Source organism: Colius striatus, chromosome 16 (genome assembly GCF_028858725.1).
Source record: "Colius striatus isolate bColStr4 chromosome 16, bColStr4.1.hap1, whole genome shotgun sequence".
NCBI lineage: Eukaryota > Metazoa > Chordata > Aves > Coliiformes > Coliidae > Colius > Colius striatus.
Genome location: NC_084774.1, coordinates 5745184 through 5769707, shown reverse-complemented (window position 1 = coordinate 5769707; position 24524 = coordinate 5745184). Strand labels below are relative to the sequence as shown.

The following is a 24524-nucleotide window of genomic DNA, read 5'->3' as shown; positions in this document are numbered from 1 at the left end:
TCTGGTTTAGGTGCTGAACCAGCACAGAATAATAGCAAATATGTGCACAGCTTGTGTTCCATTGGGTCTCCCATATTCAAGAGCAAAGCTAGCAGAAATTCAGTGTAACCAGTATAACTACATTACCAAGGGATGAGCTGACAAGCTGCCATTCCCTTTTCTTGGGGAAAATCCCACACACTGGCATGTGACAAGCAAAAGTCTTCTCAGCAGCTCACACTACCTACCACAGTTATCTGAAGAGATGCAAACTGAATCCCCAGAATGATGAGATACTTCACAGGGCACCTTTCATTTCCTGAAAAAAATCAGCACCCTCGATGCATTTGCACCATGGTCCCAGAGGGAACCTCTTTCATTTGGGGAAGGTGGAATTTGCTCTTTGATCCACTTTGTGCTCACTTCTTGACATATGTGTATGATAAAGGCATTAAGATAAGATGAAATCTTGTGCAAGAAGCCTGTCTGTGGTCTACACATTACTGTGGGCCCAGAGAGGAGACTTACAGCTCAGCACTGTAGTATGGGCTTGTAATGGGGCTGAATTACAACATGCATTTTAGCAGCTGAGTGACATGGACCCTTTATGTATTTCTATTTCTGTTCACTATTTGTATATGGAGTTGAGGTTAAAATCATGCCTGTCACACAGTCAAGTTACCACCAAAGTGATATTCACTGGAAGCCACTGCTAATGGGCAACATTGTTCACTGAGGAGCTTCTCTCTGCTCAGGGATTCAATTAATTCTAGTGGATGCAAAGTTCCCACCTCAACTCCCAAATGCACCTTTACAGTAAGTGATCTTTCAGTGGGGAAGGTGGGAATCTCCATGGTGTCAGTAACTACTGGGGAAAGCAACGAGGCTGCCAGTGTTTCTCTGTGTGCAGAATACCCTCTCCTTGGGGCGAGAGTGGGGACAGGGGACCTTTTGCTCTTCTAGAAGCCAGTTTGCATTTTTAAGCCAACACCCATCCATCTTTGCAGAGAGCAAGTGACTTGCAGAAGAATCCAGAATTCGAAGTCAATGGGAGCATTTTACAGCAGGCAGTGACAGCGAGAAGGCCGCGAGTCCCCGTCCGCCCTCGGTGCGTGTGACAACTGTGCCACTGTTCCCTGCGGCAGCGGGGGCAGCAGCTGCCAGGCACGGCGAGTCCCACGGGCCTCTGCAGGCTCATCTCCTGCTGCTCTCACACTGAAAATCAGGGTTTGTGAGGAGGGGCAGCGACAGGGACCGTAGGAAGAATAGAAAATCCCTTGTGGCATCAGTGGAGAGGCTCTGAGGAAGGACACAGGCTTACACATCACTACAGCAAGTCTGTATTTTACTGGCAATCAGCTGCTGCCATCTCTTACAGAATTTTGGAAGCCACTGAGCCTAGGAGAGCAGCAGCAAGCTCTTCAAGCATCCTGTGCACCACTTATTTAAGTCAGTTCCAATACTCATGGGTTGCCAAAGTCTCTAAACTGGAGTGAATCTACTTTAAGAGTTTACAGTCCAGTCCTGCAAAGACTAAAGAGTGGGAGAAAGGTTGTTCACATCTGAAATCCAGCCCTGATTCCTGAACTCTTATTATCACTGAACAAAGTCTGGGATAATGTAAGAGAAGGGGTTGATCTCAGTTTGGTCTCCAAAAACAGGATTGCTATCTCAGTGTGGTAAAGTGTCAGTACCTAAACTGAGCAAAAAAAAGAAGAAATACAAGAGTTCAGTCTTCAACCCAACAGGTCTGCTCAGAGGGCAGTGAGAGCATCAGGGAGCTGTGACCTCCTCCCAGCACCTCACCTGATGCAGTGCAGTTAATCCATCTTCATTGCACAGGTCTGGGCTGATGTTGCTCTTCAGCAAGTAACACACTGTAAGGGAAGGAGACAGGAGGAAAGGAGAGTCAGATCAGGAATCCTAGCACATTTCTTGCTCTCAGCTAGCCCTGGCCAGCCAAGTCAAAGGCAATCCATACCATCAGGGTGTTCCAATGCAAGCAGAGCTGCAGGACAGCCAACACTGGCATCAACGTGCTACCAGTGCTGCACTGGCTGCAAAGAGCCTCCTTGGTTTTATCCAGTAGAGAGCACTAGCATACAACTTTCCCCACAACTTCCTTCCAAAGTAGACTGCGAGTACAGTTATTACTTTTGTATGGTTGTGCTGGAAGAGTTCACATTTTTATCTTGTGCTTTACAGCATCTGAGTGCAACTTCTGCATGCTGCAGTCCACGAGAGCTCAACGGCAATCCATCATTTTGAGGTCCCTACAACTATGCTCAGAGGGATGAGGTCTTGCCTCAAGAAGTCATCAATCTGGGATGAGAAGCCAGATATGTTCAGGGGCCTCCCCAAGCTAGAATACACTGGGGTTGCTTTGGACACTTCACATGAGCTGTTGAGTGCTTGAAGAAAGCTTCCCAGAAGCTTCATTTTTAAATCACTACTTTGGGGAGAAAAGATAAGATTTGTTAAATTAAAATGCAAATTTCTGAGACACATGAAAAGCTCCTAGGTGAGAAACAAAGTTTGCTCTGACGTACAGATCTTGCATGGGGTAATAGCAGTAAGAGTCACATAGGACATAAATTAACAGCAACACCAAGAACTCTTCAAATTTAACACTGCTCTCAGATCTTTATTTAGATAGACCCATCTTCTGCTGTTTACTTGCACATTATCTGCTTTATCTCCAGAGATGTCACTACTTAATGCTTTTCCCACCTCACATGTCACTGACAGCACATGCACAAGCCAGAGGTTCATAATATCTCCCTGGGGCCAAGGTAGCAGCAGATATTCAAGTCTCATCTTATTTGTTGTCAAGGATGCAACCCTTCAGTGAAATCAGAGCTGCAAAATAAGGACCATGAACAAAGCTAAAAGGGCAATAACCATCTTCAGAGCAGGCAAGCAAAACAACCTAGAGGATGGTCATTCCCAAAGCATCCTGCAGCCTCTGCTTCTGCTGCTCTCCATCAATCCCTGTCCTGCTGTCAGAGGAAGCTCCTTCCCCAGTACATCCCCAGGGAAGCCCAGCTGCAGGGCTGTCCCTGGGGATAGAGCAATTCTGGCAGCCAAAGCAGGACATGGAAAATATGTCCACAATGACATCAGTGTTGATTTATAAAGCTTTGTTTAAAAGATCTGGAAAACACACTCACAAGGCAAATCAAAACCAAAGTGACATTTTGATTGGAAGCCACTGGTCTGACAGTACAAAAAGGAAGGCAAAACTGGACAGAAATGAAATAAAACACTTTCTGAAAGCAAAACTGGACAGAAGTGAAATAAAACACTTTCTGAAAGTAAAACTGGATAGAAGTGAAATAAAACACTTTCTATCACAGTATTGTTTCACTCAACTCAGAAATGAATATTGGACTTTACATTTACTGGAAATAATTGCAAGGTCTTGACACCTACTCAAGGAAACTAATACCAAAAAAAAGCAGAACACAACAAAAAATAAAACTCATCCCCCACCATGACAAGTCCAAAGAGTCTGAGGTTTTTCCAGCTCGAAGGCCAGTGCAAGAAGCCCACGCCTACACTCAGCTCACAGTCCCTAACACTTGCATGCCTGACAGTAATAACAGCACTGAAGCCCAGCCAGTATATCCAATTTAATGACTGTGCTTCTACTATTTCTGGCCAGGCCCAAGCTCCTAATCCAAACTGAGCGATAGGCAAGTCACTCACCAGAGGATCTGGTTGTCTGTTATTTACTTTGGATGCTCTGCCGTTAGGATTTTAATTAAATCTTGGTCATTTAAGAGCCATTGTGTACTAATAACATGCAGCTCCATAATCATATTTTTCCTGATTATGGAGATTTAGGCAAGTAGATGCTGGCAGATTAACCTTACAAGTGCTGTGCCTCCACAGGTAGGAGCAGTAGCATAATCCCAGCTTGCTATGGAGTATGAGGTTTTGTGTTGAAGGTTCTGTGATCATGGCTTGACAGAGCTTGTAAGAGTCTTTGAAGGGTTAAGATTCAGAGAAGGATTTATCATACCCTAAAGCAGCTTTGAATTCTCCACCAACTGCTGCAGCAGCCCTTGTGCTCTCAGACCACCTCCTCTTGGCTTCCATCTGCTCATGGGACCAGCCCACCACAGCCCTCAAAACACTTCCCAGTATCTCCCAATACACCAAGGACTGACAACCACAAGACACCAGAAAAGTCAGATAATGAAGGCATGGACATAGTACCAATAATTCCAGGCAGACGTGGCTTGAAAAAGAGATCAAACTCCCTTCTCACCAGTACTAAGTTGAATTTGCACCTTGGGGTTTGTCAGGGAGAGCACAGAGCCAGGCAGTAATCAGTCCTGGCTCTTTAAAGTCAAAGGGATGTTTCCTTCAGTATTCCTTGTGCTCTAGAAAACAAAACCCAACAGCTGGGCAGAAGTCTCCAAGAAATATTGTTTCCTTTACACATATGCCCCCTTTACGCGTGAGGGGATATACTCAGTGTCCCACCAAGATCGTAGCAGAACATAGCCCTAGCTCCTACCCACCACTCCCAGCAGCAGGGCATAGGGTGGCAAAGAGCAGCTTCATCATCACCCCCTGCTCCCTGCAAGCAGACCTGCAGAGGGACATGGAAGCCATGGACATCTTCCCCATGCCCACTGCCCAAGAACAGCCCCTCCTACATGGCCAGGAAGAACAAGCCCTCCTTTCTGATAAACTTTGGAGCAATGTGCATTTGTGGGTTTTCCAGTGCCTTAAGAATAGAGAAGGGGAGGGCACAACTGTGATGCTTTGCAGTGCTGGGCTGTGACACTGCCTACAACCCACTCACCAGTTTAATGCACAACACAAAGGATGGGGACCTGAGCAAGTGAAGTGCATCTCTTCAAGCCTGTCACTGCTACACACCTCCCTACAAAGCCCAACACCTTCTCCCACCTCCAGGCATGAATGATGCCATACAGGTAGGAAGCCTATGCTCCAACTGACAAGGATGCAGGTTAATGACTCAACGCTCACACCTCAGCACCCCACTTGTCAGAGGAAGCTCTCCCCCACAAGAACAGAGCATAGCATGGAAAGGGTCCTCTGCAAGCCCCGCTGTGAGCTCAGGTCACTCTGAGCCCAACAGAATGGGCTTTGATGGGTCACACCAGCAGGTTCAGCAGCCTCCACTTCAACACTTAATGATTAACCTCTTAAAGAAAGCTCAGTGCCTAAAATGCTGAGCTCTTCAAAATGTGTCCCTCTGCACGTAGGTGGGGAGCAGGTGGGGAGAAGGGGTTGGATGCGTGGATATACTTTATTACATGTCAAGCAAAAATTGTGGGAAGCAGTTTCAAAGGCATAGCAAATGAAGGAAGGAAAATTATTACAATAAGAGTTGGGTGAACAAATTGTTGTGAATAATTCATTGCAAATTGTATTAACTGAACAATCACTCAAATGTATTTTCCATTATTCTGCTAGCTCAGTCTATAATTGAACCTCTCACCCACCAAGATGGTGTACATTAATCTTCAATTTATACTTTATCATTCACATCTGTGCTGTGTTAAATGGAAAAGGCTCCCACAACAGCTGTGAAAATAATCCTAGGTTTTAAGTCACCCTCCATCACACATCCTGGGACAGCCTCAGACAGATTCTTCTTTCTGAACACAATGAACTCACTTCTCAGGAACTCTTTCTGCTCCCAAGCATGTCCAAGCCTCACTTACTCTCCCTAAAACCTATAAATCAGAGGGAAGACCAAAAAAACCTACTGCAAAGGCCCTAAGGAAAATTCAGTCAAGGTAATCAGCTCTCTCACCTGGAGGGAGAGACATTAGAGCACTGTTGTTTATCATTGATGTTACTTCCCTCTGAGTTTACACTACAAGCAGCTTTGTCAGAAAAGTTCCTAAACCAGATGAATACTTTTCCATGGAGAAAAAAATGTCTTTGTCAGTGCAATTCCCCCAAGTCAATAAGCTACACTATAAAAATCTGTATACTATTACACTTCCATCTATACTCAGCATTTGCATACCTCAGGTATTAACTCATAAGAGAAAAAGCCAACTGAAACTGATACAGACACCAGGGAAAGAAGAAAATCCAAACGTCTTTCTGATAGGAGGCCCCCATTCCTCCCCAAAATACGTAGTGCCAAACTGTCCACTCTAGCAAGCAGGTTTATCTATGTGCTCCAAGTTTACATACACATACTGACCATCAGTTTTCAAAAGTCCAGGTTTATCTTGATCCCTTGCCCTCAGTGATTTATTTTGGAACATATTTAAGCTCTTCTAGTTCACTTCCTAGCTCTCAGGCCACCCTTCAAAGCTACTGTTGTGCTGAGTTCTATGGCAGTAGAACAATTCTTGAAAGTTTCTACCTGATTTCACTGAATAAAATGAAGTTTCACTTGGAATAAGATACACATTGCTACAAGTCAATTCCATCCAGATGTAGCTTTAGTCCAAAATCTAGCATAATGGAAGAAACTCCTCCCAGCATTACTTGCAGTACCTGGTAGTGTCTGTGCCACAGAGGTGTATTGTCAAAGGTCTGGAGAGACTGATCCACGGCTTGTCAGACTGTAACTCAGACCCTATGGATGGGTTTAGCTCCTTCAAAGCTGCATTTTTACTGCTAAGGTTTTGAAGTGGTATTTATTACATAGGAGAAACATTGCCAGGACAACAGCATTGAAGTTCTGCCAGCAAAGCATCCAGCTTCCTGACACAGCATACTATGGATATTCATATTTAAGAGCATACCTAAACTCTGAGTAATAACAGGATGAACTTACTCAGCCTTATCCTCCACTCCCTCCAACACACAACATGCCCATCCTGATCCACTGAGAAACTCTGGAGCTCCCTAAAGCTTTCCCAAAGACATAAACTCCACAGAAAACAAGATCCCACACTCAAAGCTGCTTCAAACATCTAGTATACCTAAATATAAGCATGTCCCAGTTTGCCTCCTGAGCCAGCAACTGAGGTGTCCCATCATGACTGATCACCAAGCTTCCTTGGGAAGGTTCAAAGCCTGTTAAGACACTTCTCATCAAGGTTATAGCTGGGAACACACATTCCTTCCAATATAGTCAGAGAACCTGGGAAGTTTCAAGCAAGGCCACCTATTTAGAGCCCCACCTGCTTTGTGCATATTCAGACAGGCAGAGACACTCATGCAGCTACCCCCAGCCCAGGTGACATTTCTCTCAGGGAAAATCTATGATTCCCATGCTTCTTGCTTAAGAGGACATACCCTTCCTTAGCATCAAGGAGCCTGCTTCACAGGGCAGGCTCTTCCTGCACAGCTGGGGGCCTGGTTCAGTTTTATTCCAACAGCAACTGAGAGTTGCCAACAAATCACACATTATTTAACATACAGGGTCCAATTCTTTCTCCCTGCCTTTGCACTGATTTCAGTGAATTTTTGCTTTTCATCACTGGAGTATCAGAGCACCAAGAAGTATATTGTACAGGGACAGCCACCTACAGCTGCACCTTGGATGAATGGGCCTCAGCCAGGTGCCCAAACCCTACTGCATCTTACATATTTCTTGCTCTGCATCTATAGGACTTCAAGCTTTGATAATCCACCTACTGCTAGTGATGCTAAGGCATCTTTCTTTAATAGCTGCCATCCACCTGGGATTACTCAGACAAGTAACTGCAAGTTACCCATCTGCAACCAGCAATGCTCAAAGGATGCAGCAGAAAAATCCAAATTCTTTTCAACAGGGAAAATAAACATCGGAGGATGCTGCCATCCAACAAAGCCTTTCTGTGGATGTAGCATCCCATTCAAAAGCACCCTCGTCCTCTCCTGTTCAGGCTAACAGTGAAATTGGTCCACACAGGAGATAGCAAATACAAAAAGGAAAACTAAAGTCAGGGTTTACTTTGTTGTTTTCCCATTCATCTGTTGTTGGAAGAATAAATAAATCATTTTGGTATGGTTTTTAAACAGATGAGAGGCTTTAAAAGGGATGAGTGTTTTATATAACCTTCGGGCTCAGCTGCCTTCAGCAGGATTTCTGTGGGCAGGAAGCCAGGAAAACAGATTTGCCAGCACCATTGCGACAGTGACACCTGGGCTGCCAAAGAGCCTCTTCTCTCTGAGTGGCATTTTGGAGTCAGCATTTGAATGGTGACCATTTAAAGGGTACTAAAAAAAATTACATCAGTCACACTTATGGAGGTACAGGTCAAGGAGAGCAAGGGCAAGTTTCCCAAGGATAACTCAGAAGCTGTAGTGATGAGCTGGTTTTTAGGGTGAGATGGTGCTCAGCAGAAGGCACCGATGATGTGCAAAGGGAATGGTCTGCTGTAGTCAGAACCATCAGAGCTGGTGGCCTGAGCAGGGAACACTATCAGAAAGTGAGGGGAGAGGGTTCAGTGAGAACCTGCATCCCTCATGTCTTCAACTTGCACCTGAAATGTTCGGTCTGGTGGGTGCAAGCAGGGAAACAGCACATCTCACTTCCTTTTGTGTTTCAGGCGGAGACAAAGGGCATCTACAGATCCACTAAATGCTCCACCAGGACCTCCCAGTTCTCCTATTGGTGTGGGACTTCCAGCTTTCTTCCTACAAAAAGCTCTCCTTGGAATTCATGGCAATACATGCAAATCCACTCAGACAACACAACATCAAAGCCCTTTATCTGAGTAGCACAGAGGATCCCACTTACATAACTGTTCAGAAACTACTTTTGATGTATTGGACCAAAACCCATCTACTAAGACATGCATCAGCTGTGATGTCTACACTAAGCTTATTAGAAAACAAATCTTTCAGGGTACCAAAAAAATGAAATGCAGCAAAAAAATGAATTTGCTTTAATAGAAATTTCAGCTTAAGAAGTGTTCAGATAAAAGGGAACAATGGTGTCAGGAGGTAAACTTTTGCAGCTGTCTTTGCAGCAGTATGTGAAGAGTTTCCCAGGTTACATTAACACAATAACACAGCAGGTGACCCAGGGGCAGAATTGCAATACCCCTCCCCAAGCTCCACACAGAGTCAGTCTCCCAGGATTTGCAAGAGGATACTCTAATATGCTCAGTGTAGCAGGAAATAGTTCATATTGCCATTTGAAAGTGTTACTAGGTTCCAGAATCAACAGCCTCTGCCACAGCTTGTATTTCAGGCATCCTATGGCCCCAGCTAAGCAGCTGTATGTTGGCCTGAACCACATGAATGTTTGTGAAGAGTCTCGATTATAAAACAGGAAACTTTCTATTTAGAGTAACGGAAAAGAGGTTTTGGTGGAGGGGTGGGGAAATACACAACTGCTTTTCAAGTTGCCCTGAATTAATTCCAAATGATTCCCCACAGCTACAGCCTGCTGACCACAGCCCAGGGGCTCAGCAGCAGACCCTTCTCTGCTCCTCTGTCTGCCCCACTTCAGAGACTCTTTCCTTCTGTTATGTATTTCTAACCTTGTCCTGCTCTGTAGAGAAGCTCCAACTGCTCTGCCTGTTGTGGTATCTTATCCAGCCTCAGCAGCATCCACTTAATCAGCACATTCTGTTTTTGAGGTTTTTTTACCACCCTCCCATGTTGTCTCCCTTTGTACCTCTTTAAGACATACAGGGCTAAATCACACCCTTTGGTCTACTCCCATTGATCACCATAAGGAAGAAGTGTGTGTGTTGGGACACACTGCAAATAGCCCACTCAAAACCAGGCTTGTGTGACAGGGGGAGAGTGGGAGCTGGTGTCAGCCCCAGCTCGAACCCAGCCTGGATGTATCTCACACCACCACCCCACAGGGGAGACTGCAGAGGCACGTCAGGAGCTACAGTATCATCTGCTACATCACCACCAGCACGGTTTCTTACTGCATTTCTGTGCAGTGCTGGAAGGGAAATGCCTGCCAAAGCAAAAAGTCCTCTCCTTTTTTTTTTTCTTTTGTCAAATAAAGAGAGATTGTGGGTTTCCTTTTAAAAAGCAAACTCTACAGAAAGAAAACTTTCACACAAGTTTAGCAGCAACCTGAAGCAGCAACTTCACTGCTGAGAAGTGTGGGCTTATCCTTAGCAGCCCTTCTGTTGTTGCAACCTGTAATTATTCAGCAGCAAATTTTACACAATTCAGAGATTTGAATTTCAACAGAGCCTTTCATCCAGAGATCTCCAAAAGCACTGCTGCAGTTAGCAGAGCAAGCTCTGGGTTGTCTCCTGGGATTTTTCAATCAGTATCCACCTCATTTCACAAATGTGACATCTCAGCCTGAGTTAGACCGAGACTCTGGAGGCTCAGCTTTCTTTGCCAAGGTCACAGTGATGGTCCAAGGCACAGCTGTGACACTGCCCTTGAGTCCCAGGTCACAGCTCTAACCTTTAAGCAGAAGAAAACTCTCCTCTCCCCTGTCCTCTTGGTTATTCAGTCAAAAGCAATCGGGCAAAGCAGCTGAAGTCTCAGTGCTAACAGCTTCAAGGCAGCCAGAGATCAAACTGAACCCTGTATTCGACAGAATTTGGTAATGGATATATATTGTCCATGGATATTTTAAAAAGAGAAACCAAAGCCATGGCTTGCTAGCAGCACTCAGCTGGTATCGTTCCTTGGAAGGTCTCTATTGCTTGTCTCAGACTTGTTTGCTGATCACATTAAGGACCTGGGCTGGGTAAGGAGAAAAAGGCACAAGAGGTGGTGGAGCAAGGACATCTGAAGGGCAGCATGCTTCATTTCCTTACCAATCAGGAATGATCCTGTCACCAAGGTGGAGAATGAAGCATGTGTGGCCACCAAGCCTACATTTGACAGCCATCCCTGACCTTCTCTAGCCACCCAGCCAGGGCAGCCTCTTTTTTATCTGTCCTCTCACAAGCCCAAATCCCAGAAGCTTGCAGGTTTTCAGAGCTGATCAAATCCCACTATTCCCCTACAGTTTCAAACAATTTCTCTTTCAGTCTTCATTTCAGTACTTATCTCACACAGACAAACCACACAGTCCAGAACTTCTTAGTACTAACAGAAAAGCTCATTCAGTTTGCTCTCCAGGTCAAACAGCTCCAACTCCAAAGCAACCCCTGATGTGGAACATCACCCCTGCCTAGCTGCTGCCTTGCAAAGCCTGTGACAGCCCAGTGCTGGCCCAAGCAGCAGGCCAGCGGGCAGCAGGCCTGGGCCACCAAACACTGCACAAGGTCCACAGCTAATGGCACACTGTGGGACCAGGTCTGGGGATGCAGGTGGTCCTTGTAGCACACATACCAAGCAGGCATGTTTCCAAGCTCTCCTGATGCAATTTTCTTTTCAACATAATCAAACAGATTAGAGAGCCACAGGGGCTGCACTCTCCCAGCCCTTGGCAACCAACAAATCCTTGTCAGAGAAACCAGAAGAATTTTTCCATGTACGTCACCATCAAACGTGTTCAGCACTGCATGGAAACCAGTTCATGATTTTAGCAGTTGAATCAGAAGATAGCACCTAGCTTGGCAGAAATGCTGGTTTTACACAGCTACAGTAATACTTATAATCAATGAGAAAGGTCTGACAGAAGGTACATAAAGAAATCTGTGTGATGTCTGCTGTGTGCAGAGGACACTAGCTCGGCTTGAAATTCCCTTCTATGACTCCTCAGAGACTGCACAAAAGGCCTTTAAATTGTGTCAAAACAAGTAGGCACACAGTGATACAGCCTGAGCTCATCTATAACTTGTCAAGTGCTCAGCATACAGACCACCTAGTCATTTCATCTGCCTCATCACACAGGTTGAAAACGCTCTTAAACTTCTGTCAGAATTTCAATGTGATTTCTGCTTCCCACCACCTCAAATGGTAGAAAGATGAGTGTTCCCAGGCTGGGTGATGCAATACAGCATCGTGGTTGCCAAGCGGTTAGCCCACAGGGAAGCAGCTTGAGAGATCTCTGCCATATCCACAGGCACCAAAGTGCCACCCTCATGCAAACTCAAAGCACGGCAGCTTTGCTGCCAGTCCTCCTCTGCTGAGCTTCCTCCACTTTGATGCAGTGAAGAAAGAAACTGCACACAGGGTCAGGAGCACTTTCCTTTTTAGTGAGTGGCTCCTTCACTTTCAAAAACCACCTCAGTCATCTTAAAACTTTCATCTGCAGAACACAGTTTGAATTTGGCAAAACCTTTCAGATCAGAGCTCAGTGGAGAAAGAAAACCATCTCCCTCTCACAAAGTGCTGAGGAGTTGTGTACATCGTGGCAGAGGAAAAGGGATGCTCTCTCATGGGATGGGAGGACTGGAGTCCAAATCCACAGGTACAGCTGACACTAGGGATGTGAGCTCAGGTCTCCCAACACTTACACAAGACTTCTCTAGCAGCCTTCAGGGTCAGCCTGAAGTCTTTTTCTTGATGTAAAGAGGAAAAGAGCTGCAATTCTCCTCCAGAAAGTGCTTTGCCTTACTGCTTCAGACCAGGTCACTGATGCTTTATCCTGTTTCTGAGATGAGCCCTTTAGTCCCAGTGCATACAGTGATTTTTAAAAAATGTATTTTGCTTTTCATTTTCATGCTGAGCTTAATAATCCTAACAAAATATACAGTTTAAACCACCAAATAAAAAAATACATCATTCCTACAGTTCTTATGCAGGTTTAATGCATCCCATTTATCAAAGCAATATCTCTGCACATTGAAGACCTAACTCCTCAATGCTGGGAACAAGGAGTTGCAGTCAACAGCAGGGAGTAGAGAGCAATACACCCCATTTTTCTCCCTTCGTCACTTCAAGAAGTCTCCTGTCCTGGGATGAAAGACCCTTCCCAATTCTCCCTTCATAGTACTGCAAATCAAACGCCTCCCATACTGTCTTCAGCCAGAGTCAGCTCAGATGTGACAATTTTTCCTTTTCTGGAGAAAAGCTTCAGTTTGCCACAGTATATTGCATTTCCCAAGAAAACTGCTGGTTTTAAATTAATTAAGTCATTAAAATTCCCCATTTAAGTTTTTCCATTAGTAGTGGCAGGACCATTTTCTTCTCCACAGTGGTGAAAACTCTGCTTACTTCTATATTAGAACTAGTTTTGTTAATGAACCATTTTATTCCATCCTGCTTGCTCCCTCCCCAGCAGATCCCTCACATCGGGGAGTTTGTCATTACATATTTAACTCTACAAGAACCCAAGTGTCATGGGCCACCTTTAGCTGTCACAATGCAAGAAAGGTGACATCCATCTTCTGAGCTTGAATAGCCGATTGCCCTGTACTCACTGCATCACTTACACATGAGCAAATGGGGAGAGAGCCTCCTTATGCTCTCCTGCCACACTGCTGGACGTGTAATGGAGGAGAAGAGACTGCATGATTGCATTACCTAAAAACCTCACATCTCCAACACTAAACAAGAGGAAAGCCAGGCACAAGCTTTGTGTCATCTCCCATTGATTCTATAGTCTAATATTTTTACTTAAAAACTTTCTAGGAATAACAGAATGCTTTAGTAGCTAAATCCACCTTAGTAAGTTCAGTGAAGTAATTAATGCTTAAGCATCTGCTTACATTGCTTTGCCGGCAGCACTCATTACAGGTTGCAGAGGTGGATCAGTGACAGTGCAGGGAACCAGGAGTCAGCTGGAGGCCATTGGGCAGCCCCATGTTGTAACTGCTTAGGCTGCATCCAGCACTCCTCTATTTTCTTCCTGCTACTAAAATCAAAATTCAGTATCTCCAGCACTAAGCAAAACTGAGCAACTTTGGCAGTTTCTGATGAAAGAAAACCTATGTTTCTGCTGACCAACATCCAGAAGAGGCCTGTAGCATCTTACTCAACAATCTTTTGTAGAGCAAGTCCTTCAAGAACTGGGGCTGGCTAGCCAGGGTGATCAGGTCCTTAAAGACCACTGTGAGGGCAGGAATTAAAGTGCTCTGGCTCCTGGAGACACCACAGACCAGTTTATCCCTTGTGAAATGGGAGGGTTGCGCTCTTGCTGACTAAACCAAGGGGATAATCTTCCTCTCACGAGCAGTCTTGTCCTTCAAGCATGGATTGAGATCCATGCGGTCAGTGCAATTTCTGCCAAGAGCACTTGTACTTGTTTTGGGAGCTGGAGGAGATCTAATCCTCATTACTAGGTCTGTGATAAATTGTAAGACCCGCCTCAACTGTTTTAGGTCCTACCTTTGCCTGGAAAAAAAAGTCTTAAAAGAAGTCGCTTTCTTTCCAAGCAGTTGTTTGCAACAAATGTTTCCAAGATGTTTCCCACATTTCACAGACTGAAACAAATGCCACCCCAACCCTCTGCTACAACACCCAGCTAGTGCTACAACACAGAAATCCCATTTGCTTCTGTATATCTCATCATAAAGAATTCCCAAGGAAAGGAAGCCACCAGACCAGGAGCATCCAATGAAGCCTGGATCTCACAGAAAAAGCTGAAATCGGTACAGTTGTGTAATGAAAACTTGACCTACAAATCTTGAACCAAATTCTAGCTATTCCCCTTTGAAAAGAGAGTGTATGAAGGCTGCACTGCTTGAGAGTTGGGCAGAGAGGAACCTCATGAGGTTCAACAAGGACAAGTGCAGAGTCCTATACCCGGGGAGGAACAATCCCATGCACCAGCACAGGCTGGGGGTGACCTGCTGGAGAGCAGCTCCAGGAGAGGGACCTGGGAGTTCTGGCTAATAACAAACAAAATATGAGCAGCAATGTGCCCTCATGGGCAAGAAGCCAATGGCATCCTGGGGGCATCAAGAAGAGTGTGGGCAGCATGTCAAGGAAGGTTCTACTCCCCCACTACTCTGACCTGGTGAGGCCTCATCTGGAGTCCTGTGTCCAGTTCTGCGCTCCCCAAGCTCAAGAGGGACAGGGAACTGCTGGAGAAAGGCCAGTGCAGGGAAACCAAGATGATGAGGTGAATGGAACATCTTTCCTATAAGGAAAGTCTGTGGGACCTGAGGCTGTTCAGCCTCGAGAAGAGAAGACTGAGGGGGGACCTCATCATCACTTATAAGTATTTAGAAGGTGTTTGTCAAGAGGATGGAGTGACACTTTACTCTGTTGTCACCAGTGACAGGACAAGGGGTAATGGACATAAGCTGGAACACAAAAACTTCCACTTACATGTAAGGAAAAAGTTCTGTTGAGGGAGCCCTGGCATAGGTTGCCCAGGGAGGATGTGGGTCCCCTTCTCTGTAGGTTTTCAAAACCCACCTGGACACATTCTGGTGTGACCTGATCTAGGCAGACCTGCTTTAGGCAGGGGTTAGACTGAATGATCTCTAGAGATCCCTTCCAACCCCTACCATTCTATGATTCTGCCTTGGCTGCTGTCAGCTCTTACAGCTGTAACCTCTGGATTGCCTCCACATCTCACCAGGACCATCACCTTTCCTCTACTCAGCACACTTGAGAAGAAGGGGATTGGCAGCAAAAAATGAGTTAGAATGGGCTCTGGCTGCATAAGTTGCATAATCTGTGCATTCTGTTTCTAGGGGAACACATTTTGCTGCCCAAGATCTCCACATATCACCACATACTTTCTGTTGAAGGAGAGGACAGAGCAGCAGGCTCTTCCACCTCCCTCTTCCACCTACAAGGGCACTGAAGGAAAGGATATTTTCACAACAAACATGCGTTCAGTCCTCATTGATCAAATGGCCACATACACTCTGGGTACAGAACAATTGCAGGGACTAAAAGGAGCAAGATGACAATCAAGCTTGGCATGAGGCACAGATAGTTTTTGGGAGAGACTATGTTAAGCGCTTTACTGCTGAAGCCTTCTTCCCCATCAGGGCTGTTCCTCAAGAGGGCTGTTTCTCTAGACAGACCTAATAAACCAAATTGGTTGGAGATGTTTTGTTTCAGTAATATGCAACAGCATCAAAGAGATTAAAAACCAGAACATACACACCAGGCATTTCTAGTGAAAAACACACCCATAAAAGCAGAGATGAATGTTCAGCGCACACAGGCAAGGTTCAGGCAAGGCCATCCCCACTGCAGGTGGAGAGGAACAGCAATCTACAGAGTCACCAAAGGAAGGGAACAAGGTGTAAAGCAAAGCCACCTCCTGCACCCCAGAACCAGCCACAAGAGCTCCAGTCTGATGGGAATTCAGACAGACCTGAGCCCCAGAGCAGCTGACAGGCAAGGTATGCAAAGAGAGGTTCTTCAAAGAACTGTGGGAGAAGCAGAAGCTCTTATAAAGAGCTCCTCATATTGTCAACAGTTTTGGGATGCTTTGCCACCATCTAGTCCCTCCTTCCTCCATCCCAACGTATTTAAGTCAAGGAATTTCTTCTAATATTTTATCAAATTCGAATGACAAGGCTTCTTCAGCTTCTTGGCTGGCAATCTCTTCCTTTCTGATACTTCTGAAGGAGAAATTTGCTGTTGATGAAGCAGAACCCCCAGGACTAAACCAGCAGCAAGAGACAGTGCCCAGGCTATGCGGACCTAAGGTCACATTTCTGGTTCAGCTCCCACCTGTCTATGTCACACATACTACTGCATTTTCCCTCAGGGATAACACTTCCCTTTCACAAAAAAAATAGCTTGATAAGAAGTGCTGAACCCTGTTCAATTTATCACAAAACAAAACCAGTCTGTAGTCATAAGAGGCTATGTGAGCCTCTGTGGGATATGTCTCTCCACCTGCCTTGCCAGGCAGCCAACTTGAGTGCACTAAAGACAACAGGAGCAGAGTGAGATATATTGTAGAACATCACACAGAACTGCAGCAGAGAATAACTCACTAAAAACACGATTTCCTTAACAGCTCTAGCAGCAGCTTTGCAAAACTCAGGTGATTTCAGAGGACATTGGTGCCTTTGTGCTGCTCTGAGTCACGGGAAGCGCAGGGCTGCAGCCAAGGTCCGGAGCCAGGCAGGAATGCTGAGATTTCCCCCAACTATTCTTATCTTGTCACACAGTAACTCGAGGCTCTTTTTCAAAACCAAAGCCTATTCAGAGCAAACAAACAAGCCACCACCTTCACTAAACCCTGCTGCGTCCAGGAAAGCTGTAAATCATGTGCACGGGGAGGCTTTAGGTGCTGAAGTGACCAGGAATGCACATCTGCCATGACTTCATGGCACACCAGCATGAATAATGGGTTTGTGCTCCTGAAAACAGGGCATTTGAATTCCAGGGTGTCACAGATTTTAATCCTGAGCTAATTTTTCCTTTCTTCTATGCTCCAGCATACATCACTATTACTGAGAGAGCAGAACTCACAGAAATTAGATTTCCTAAAGATAGAGTCAAGAAAATGATGTTTTCTAGGGCAAATCACTTCAACAGAGGCTCAATAAAACATGATTGATAATTAGTGTTTTCTTTTTGACAGCTAGTAGCAACTGTCTTCTCCTTAAATCTAGTTCATTTGCCAATTTAAAACTAATCTGTCCAAAAATGAAACAAAACATCTGGAAAAAAGAATCCCAAGGACTATTGGCTAAGATTTACAAAGTTATACACCAGAGTTTCATCTGTTACAGCATCAGACAATTCAACAGGAATTAAGGTAGAGCTGACATGGCCTTGTGGAAAGAGCTATCAGGCAAATGGAAAATGGATAGGAATAGCTAAATCAGTTTAGGTTTCCTCTAACAAGAGTAGATCAAAAGAAAACTAACCTGATTAGAAGGGAGAGAGACACTGATCCAGATTCACTGAGCAAAGCAGAACAGCTGTAAAGTGACATTCATGGTTGCTTTCCTTACCAGAGCTGCACAAAGCAACCATAATGTACCAGTGGATTTGGCCCAGATTTACAGGCTAAGGGTAGACTCTTTTAAATAAGGACAGTCACCCTCCCCTCAGCTTACTTTTCTAATTAAGCATCTGTCCAAAACAAAAAAAAAGGGCTGTAAAAAAAAGCCCCCCCGCAATTTAATTAGAGTGAGTGATGCTCATTGTCTGTTGGCAGTGCCATTCTCCTTGCAACAGGCAGCTTGTCTTCATTACGGGCAAGTTGAAGCCACACTGCCAGACCAAGGCTCTTGCTCAGACCATTTCAGCCAGCAGGAATTACCACACGGGAAGAATTTGTTTCAGGCACTGGCCATGCCCAGGTGCAGGCCCCAGGCATCCTGCCACTGTGGTTATGTGGGCCCTGATGGGAGCAGGCATTCAGACTCAGCATATCGGTGCTCTCTTGGGGTGCTTGCAGCACTGAGTCTTGCAGGAACAAGACACATGGACACCTCTGGGGCACTGTGCCAGCCATCCCAAGGAAGGCCTGATGCAGATCTTGGTACCTGCCATCATCTCCTTCAGTAAATCCTCTCTCCCATAAATCAGTGCAGTACTATGCACAGATGCCACTGCTGCTGACAAGGGGCTAAATTTTAACTGCAGCCACTCAGTGACCTGCTGGGTCCTTGGGCTCCTGCTCCACTCATTAACCACTACTCAAGAACCCTCTGCCATACCCAGCCCAGCTCCCAGGCTTCCCACTGATCCCAGGGCCAGACGGCACAATTGCCTTTGCCATGAGCTGTTCCCATGAGATCTGCTGTCCCCTAGCCCTATGGGAACAACCTCAGGGGTGATAATAGCACAGAGAGCTCCCCCTGCCTCAGAGAAAGCTGCCCTGGCCATGTCCTACCAGGCTCCTGCCAGTCCCATTGCTCTCTGGAGCTGTGCACATCCCAGGGGATGCACGAGCACAGGTACACGTTTTCTTTTCAAAATAAATATCCCCCAGCGAGCCTGCCACCCTCTTGCTCAGGTTAAATGCCTAAGCCTACAAGTCAGCATTTCACATTATCACTCTGTACACCACAAATTGTGTTAAAAACCTAATGAAGTTTCCATTGCTCCAGGTTTGTCCAGAGCCAAGGGCAGGCTGCACTGCTCACCCTGCTCCTGCACCATGTGTGTCCTGCTCCAGTAAATAGGTCTCCAGCCTTCCCTTTGCCTACCCCACAGGCACTTCTGTCAGCAAACCCTTTCCAGTCCCAGCTCTGTCACCCTGCTTGCCTTTGCTAACAGCCTTTGGAGCTGTAACCACGAGAAAAATTGCTCCTGTGCAGAAGCAAGATTCTCCCATAGCACCAGCAGCATATGGGAGTCCTCCCAGGTCTCGTGCATTGGAGGCACTCCTGGTTCTTCTTTGGAGCCATCTCCTGTTCTCCATAGGAAGGTGGCCTCCCATGCTGCAGGTCTCTACTGCAGCTGTGGAGAATTCAGACTTCCCAATAAGAGCAAAGGGATGCCCACAACAAAACAGTTGGTGCCCAATGTCCTTTCATATTTTAGCAAGAAATAGCAAACGTGGCCAAGGCTGTCCATGAATCTCACCAAACCCCAAGTTCATGCTTGGGTCAGACACTGACACGTCTCAAAGGAGTTGATATTGACTTGGATGCTATTGAGCACAGAAACTACTTTGGGACTGGGCAAAACTGTAAGACCAACTTTGCCACCACAGTGTGAATAAATATCCTAGTCTCAACACCCCAAGGTCTGCGAGTGACAGTTGTTTTCATGTCCCAGTTACACAGAAACCAATGCTGGTGCCTTAACCCCTCAAATAAGCCTGCTGGGTTTTGCAGCTCTCTCCAGCATCCCATTGCCTCCACACACGGTGCACATAGAGGAGCTCTTCCCAGACAGCACAGCAGGGACAGGACAGCTGGCAAACAAGGTGTCACAGCAATAAGCAACACGTTACAAGGAGGAGTTTTAAATAGATACAAGCAGCACAGTGGATAGGTAAACAGGATCCCCATTTCTTTCCTGTTCCACAGCTGGAAAACCCACAGGCTCTTCCTGTGGGAGGGGAAGGAGGGTGGGGAGCCCACAGCAATGGGGTCAGTTTCCAGAACTGGGTAATAGCTGCCCCATGGAATCACTCCTCCCCACAGCAAAGAGATAGGAGGTTTCCATCGCTGATGGGAACTCCCAGAGCTGACCAGGGAAGGGGGAACAACAGGGGCAAAAAACACCAGGGGACACAAGTGCTTAAGTGGGGTATCCAAGAGAAAGGAGTTGAGCATTCTTCAGAGCGTTCTATATTCTCAAGAAGCACAAACACATTAGGTAACCAAAACAAATTGACTTCAGTGGAAGTTATGAGATTCAAATATCTTCTGAGATCTGGGCCAAAATGCTTAGGGATTCACAAGAAGGCTCCAGTTAGTGACAGCTGAATGTGCTCCTGTTAGACCTCAGTCCAGGAAGGCTGAATGAATAACTTGTTTCTGGAAGCTTTCAAACCCAAGAGGCTGATAGATGGATCAAGCAAAGCCAGATGGCCAAACCTCTGTCTTGTCACCCTTGCACTGCTCTGGGCATGGCTCCTTCCACCTCTAGCTGCAATTCAAGCTGTCAGTCCCACTTCAAAGGAGGAAATCAGTCAATGAATACTACTCTTCAGCTAGAAGACAAGGTTTTAAATGAAGGTGGAGCAAGAAATACTACTTTTTCTCTTGCTTCCCTTCAAGCAACTGGACAGATCAATGCCAAAAACACTCCCATTACTAAATACATGGGAAATCTTAGAGCACTGAGTAGTAACGATGCAATGACACTCCTAATCTTGAATCCAGGCTACAGATTCAGTGCTGACCAATACCCAAACGACAGTCTTCCTTGCTCTGAAGAGTGATCAAAAAGTGCCACAGATGAGAATAATGTGGGTCTGGGAACAGAGCAGCAGCTTATTTGTAGCTATTTCACAATCATATGATGAAAGTTATAGAAGAATAAATTTACTTTGAAAACACAAATTCTGCCCTTTAAGATGAAATTTTAAACCCAGTGGCAAAATTCTCCATGACCTACTGTCACCTCCCAAGCCAGAGATATTGTGGTCTTGGCACGGCATCCAGCAGCAGGTTGAAAGTTGACTGGTTACAGTCTAGACTGAAGCTTCATATATCACATTCAGTCCTTTTATCATTGTTTTGACAGCATGAGCTTTACAAGGAAAAAAAGCCCTGTAAGTAACGGCCTGAGAGCCAGGAGGATGTCACTGCAGATTCACAGGGACTGGCCTCCTTCGCTGGAGCTCTGGCTCTTTCTAATGACTGCTATTTCAGGCTACCAACCCCAAATTTTAATTAAGAGTCCCATTTAAGGTGCTGTGGAGCCTTGCTAATTAAAGAGAAAAGAGAGAAGATTTGAAGCAAAAAAATAAACCAGGTCTGCAAAGTTCGAAAGTCGTAGAAAGAGTCTGAGCTCCTAAGTAGGTTGAAACTTGCTCTATGTGGGAGCACTGCATGTCACCCAGCCACAGGCTTCTAAGTCAGGTCCTGGTCTCCCTAGAGTTGGCAGACCCTCCAGAGAGGTAATCACAACAGGCCAGTTCAGATCTTTCCTGTCTCCTCTGAGAGAATTAAAACTGCTAGACAGATGCAGAAAGTGATCTTCTCTCCATGTCCTTGCCACAAGTGAAATGGCTGTCCTTTACTGCAGGGTCAAGAGGCTGAGATCTGGTATGGATTTCCAGCTTGTCCCAAGTCATTGGGCACACTGTAGATGTCCTACAGCAATTAAACCTCAGTGCAGCAGAGCTGTTCCATTCCTGGGCAAGGACCTCATGATTTTCATTCAATAACATTCCACTGGTAACATCTTCCTTTTATTGAAATGGAAAGTTTTGACACAGAGAATCCTTCAGATTGGAGAATTTCACAGAACCACAGAAAGGCAGGAGTTGGAAGGGAGCTTTAGAGATCATCTAGTCCAACCTCCCTGCTCAAGCAGGTTCACCTAGATCAGGTCACAAATTGAAAGACCTTTAACACATCAAGCCATCATTGTCTCATTATGTTCAAGTCTTATCATTTCAATCGGAACTGTGCAAGTATCAGCACTTGATCTCCAACCTTTGGTGCTCTGAATCAGACCAGAGTGGAAATATCTTGAAGCTGCCAGATTCTCCCCCACCCACTCAAAACACAGATGTTTCCAGACAGATGTGGGTGTAACACAGGACAAAATACAAGTTGTGTGCAAATAACACATCTCTACTGTGGAAACCATCAGCTGCCAGCTGAGTTAAAACAGGACTGGTGCAACCAATGAGAATGGTGTGAGAATGACTTTCAGGTTAATTCCTGCTCTAGTCTCCTCTTCTTAGAGGTGAACACTATGGCACTAGTCTTTAGAAGAAGAGAAAAAAATAAGTATGGTGTTTTTGTGAGGTGGATGGGTTTCTTGGAGGTTTTTTGTTGGTTTTTGTTACTAAAAGGATTTCTCAGGTACAGGCACATAAAGATAAACGGGACTCCGGGAGTTCCCCATTGCAGCTCAGAGCTTGGTCCTCTTACACTTAAGGCAGTGATACTCCTCTGTGCCACTTTGAGAGCAAAGCCAGGTAAGGTGGGTAAGACCATCAGGAAAATGGGAATTTACATCTATCTTGAAATCCTTGGCTAAACTGCTGCAAACTGTTATCAAATGTATACGGTGCACAAGAAACATAACATAGCAACTAAAGCCAGCTTCCTACATGAGTAATGTTTACAGTCAGTCTGCCTCACTCTATCTAGGGAATGCAGAGGCTGAATTCAGCAATGAGCACTTGCAAATTGCAGGGACCTCAGTGGAAACTGCATCCGCTTGCACTAGCTGCACATGGGCTCTTGTTCCCTATATCAAAAGGAGCTCAGGGTGCTTGATTGCATGTTGGCTCTTGATTACAAAGGCATCAGCAGACAGAATTGAACAGTTTTCTTCCTGGCCTATTTAGCATCCTTTGGGTGCTGGGTTAGAGGGCAGGCATGGCCCATGAAACATTTGTAACTGTAGTGCCAGAATCAGATTATTTTTATTTTATTTTATATCAAGACATTTGCAGCAAGTGATCAAGTTTCCAAAATATCTGGCCAGGCTTCAGGGGGAAAAAAAAAACCCCAAGCAGTGAAAGCGTATGTAAAAACAGCTCTGCACTAGGTTATAAGGCACCGCCTGAACCAGCTGCCATAGCAACTGCTAGTAAAGAAAGAATTAGAGCATTCCTCATGGAAGCAGGAAAACTCACCATCAGTAAGGACGGGATACAGAGCAAAATAAAGGAGGCAAGGAGGGTAAACATAAGCAAGTGGGACCAATATGTGAAACTGAATGAGAAGCAGGACGGCTTGCACAGGTATATGTGCTCTTGTCTTGGAGAGATGCCTATAAATAAACTAAGATACCTAACTCCAGCCTCATTAGCAAGCATTTTAGATACAGTTGGTCCTGCCTTGGGGCAGGAGGTGGATTACATGACCTCTCAAGGCCCTCTCATCCTCTATTTTCCATGATTCTAGGAGGAAGAAATCTACACCAGCTGAGCTGAGCTGGCACCAATCCAGAAAGGCAGGAATCTAAATTTGGGGGAGGGGGGGGAAATAAAACAGGTTTCATCTACTTTCCAAGTTTTTCTCAACCAAGAGAAGGGGCAGAAAGCAGAGCCTGCAGCCACAGCTTACAGCCAAGTTCTGCCTGTTCAGAAACTATGTCCAACAACCACGTTTCCAGCTGCTTCAGGGTAAACCAGCCATGTGAGGTTTAGCTCTGCAAGAAGGCTTCACCTCCAGAAATATTCATTTCCCCACCAATATTCCTTGGCAAAGAAGAATTAGACGCTGGACTGTAGATCTGTGCTTTCAGTCACGGGTTGTTCAGGTTTGGATGTTTTTTTGACAAAACATGCTTGAAAATAGAACGATGCTGCAAAATGGCAGGTACCAGTGAGCTCAGGGTGATGTCTTATATCCTTTTGGCAGAGTTGCATTAGATACCACAACAGAGCACCGTAGTGAGATGGAGCCTTGGCTATCGGAGGTCATGGCCAAGGTGGGAAGATAGACGATATTTCACTCCAGGTTGCTGCTGCTTATTACACAGAAGATACCAGAGGTCCCTGACTGAGCTGCTATTTACACTCTCTGGTTTCTCCTTATTGGAGTGGGACAAAACACACAGTTAATCAGAGCATAGTAAACAGCACACACCTGGAATGCTGCCAGGCAGGCAAGAAACACATTGCTTGCAAGAAACACCACGTCACAGCCCTTCAGAGCAAGAAGCTGGCTGGGCTGAAGTGTCAGCCCTCCTACACTGCTATCCCACCAAGCAGGCAGCCAGATCTGCTGCTTTCAGTGCTTGATCTGACCCAAATCCATGGCCATCACTGCACTTCCATGCCTCAGTCCCCTTGTGAGGATGGCAGGCAGTGGTCCTCCCAGGGAAATCATAAAGATGACCAAGCTAGGAAGTTATTGGTTAGAAAAAGCCAGTGGTATATCAGCAAGTATTACCAGACCCAGACTGGGAAGTTGTGGCTTTGACATTTGGCAGCTTGTAGATATCAGGAAATAAACAGCTATTCAAAGCTGCTTCCATGTCACTGGAAGCTGAGTATCCAGGACAAGGAAGTGAAAGGTTAAACACCAGTGATTTAGCACTTGGTTGTATGCATGAACATCCCCAGGCACCTGATTGAATTAAGGTCCCATTGATAATCTGCCTTGGTGTGACAAAAGTTCTGACGTTCCCGGCGAGGGCGGCCGTCACATCCTGAGCTCTCCCTGCCGTGATTTGGCCGAGCAGGGTTTGCAGAGCAGATGGTGACCTTACATATCCTACCTACTGCATCTTGCATGAACCCAGAGTTTCAGCTGTTACTCCCCATT

At 45.6% G+C, this 24524-nt stretch overlaps 1 protein-coding gene across 3 annotated transcripts in view; it reads right to left on the bottom strand.

Moving 5' to 3' along the window:
- PPP1R16B (protein phosphatase 1 regulatory subunit 16B) overlaps window positions 1–24524 on the bottom strand; it is a 62533-nt gene that overhangs the window by 13504 nt on the left and 24505 nt on the right. For all 3 annotated transcript variants that reach the window (XM_062009130.1, XM_062009131.1, XM_062009129.1), the window contains exon 3: window positions 1786–1856. In XM_062009130.1, coding sequence (XP_061865114.1) covers window positions 1786–1856 — 71 coding nt within the window. The remainder of the gene's footprint in view (window positions 1–1785; window positions 1857–24524) is intronic.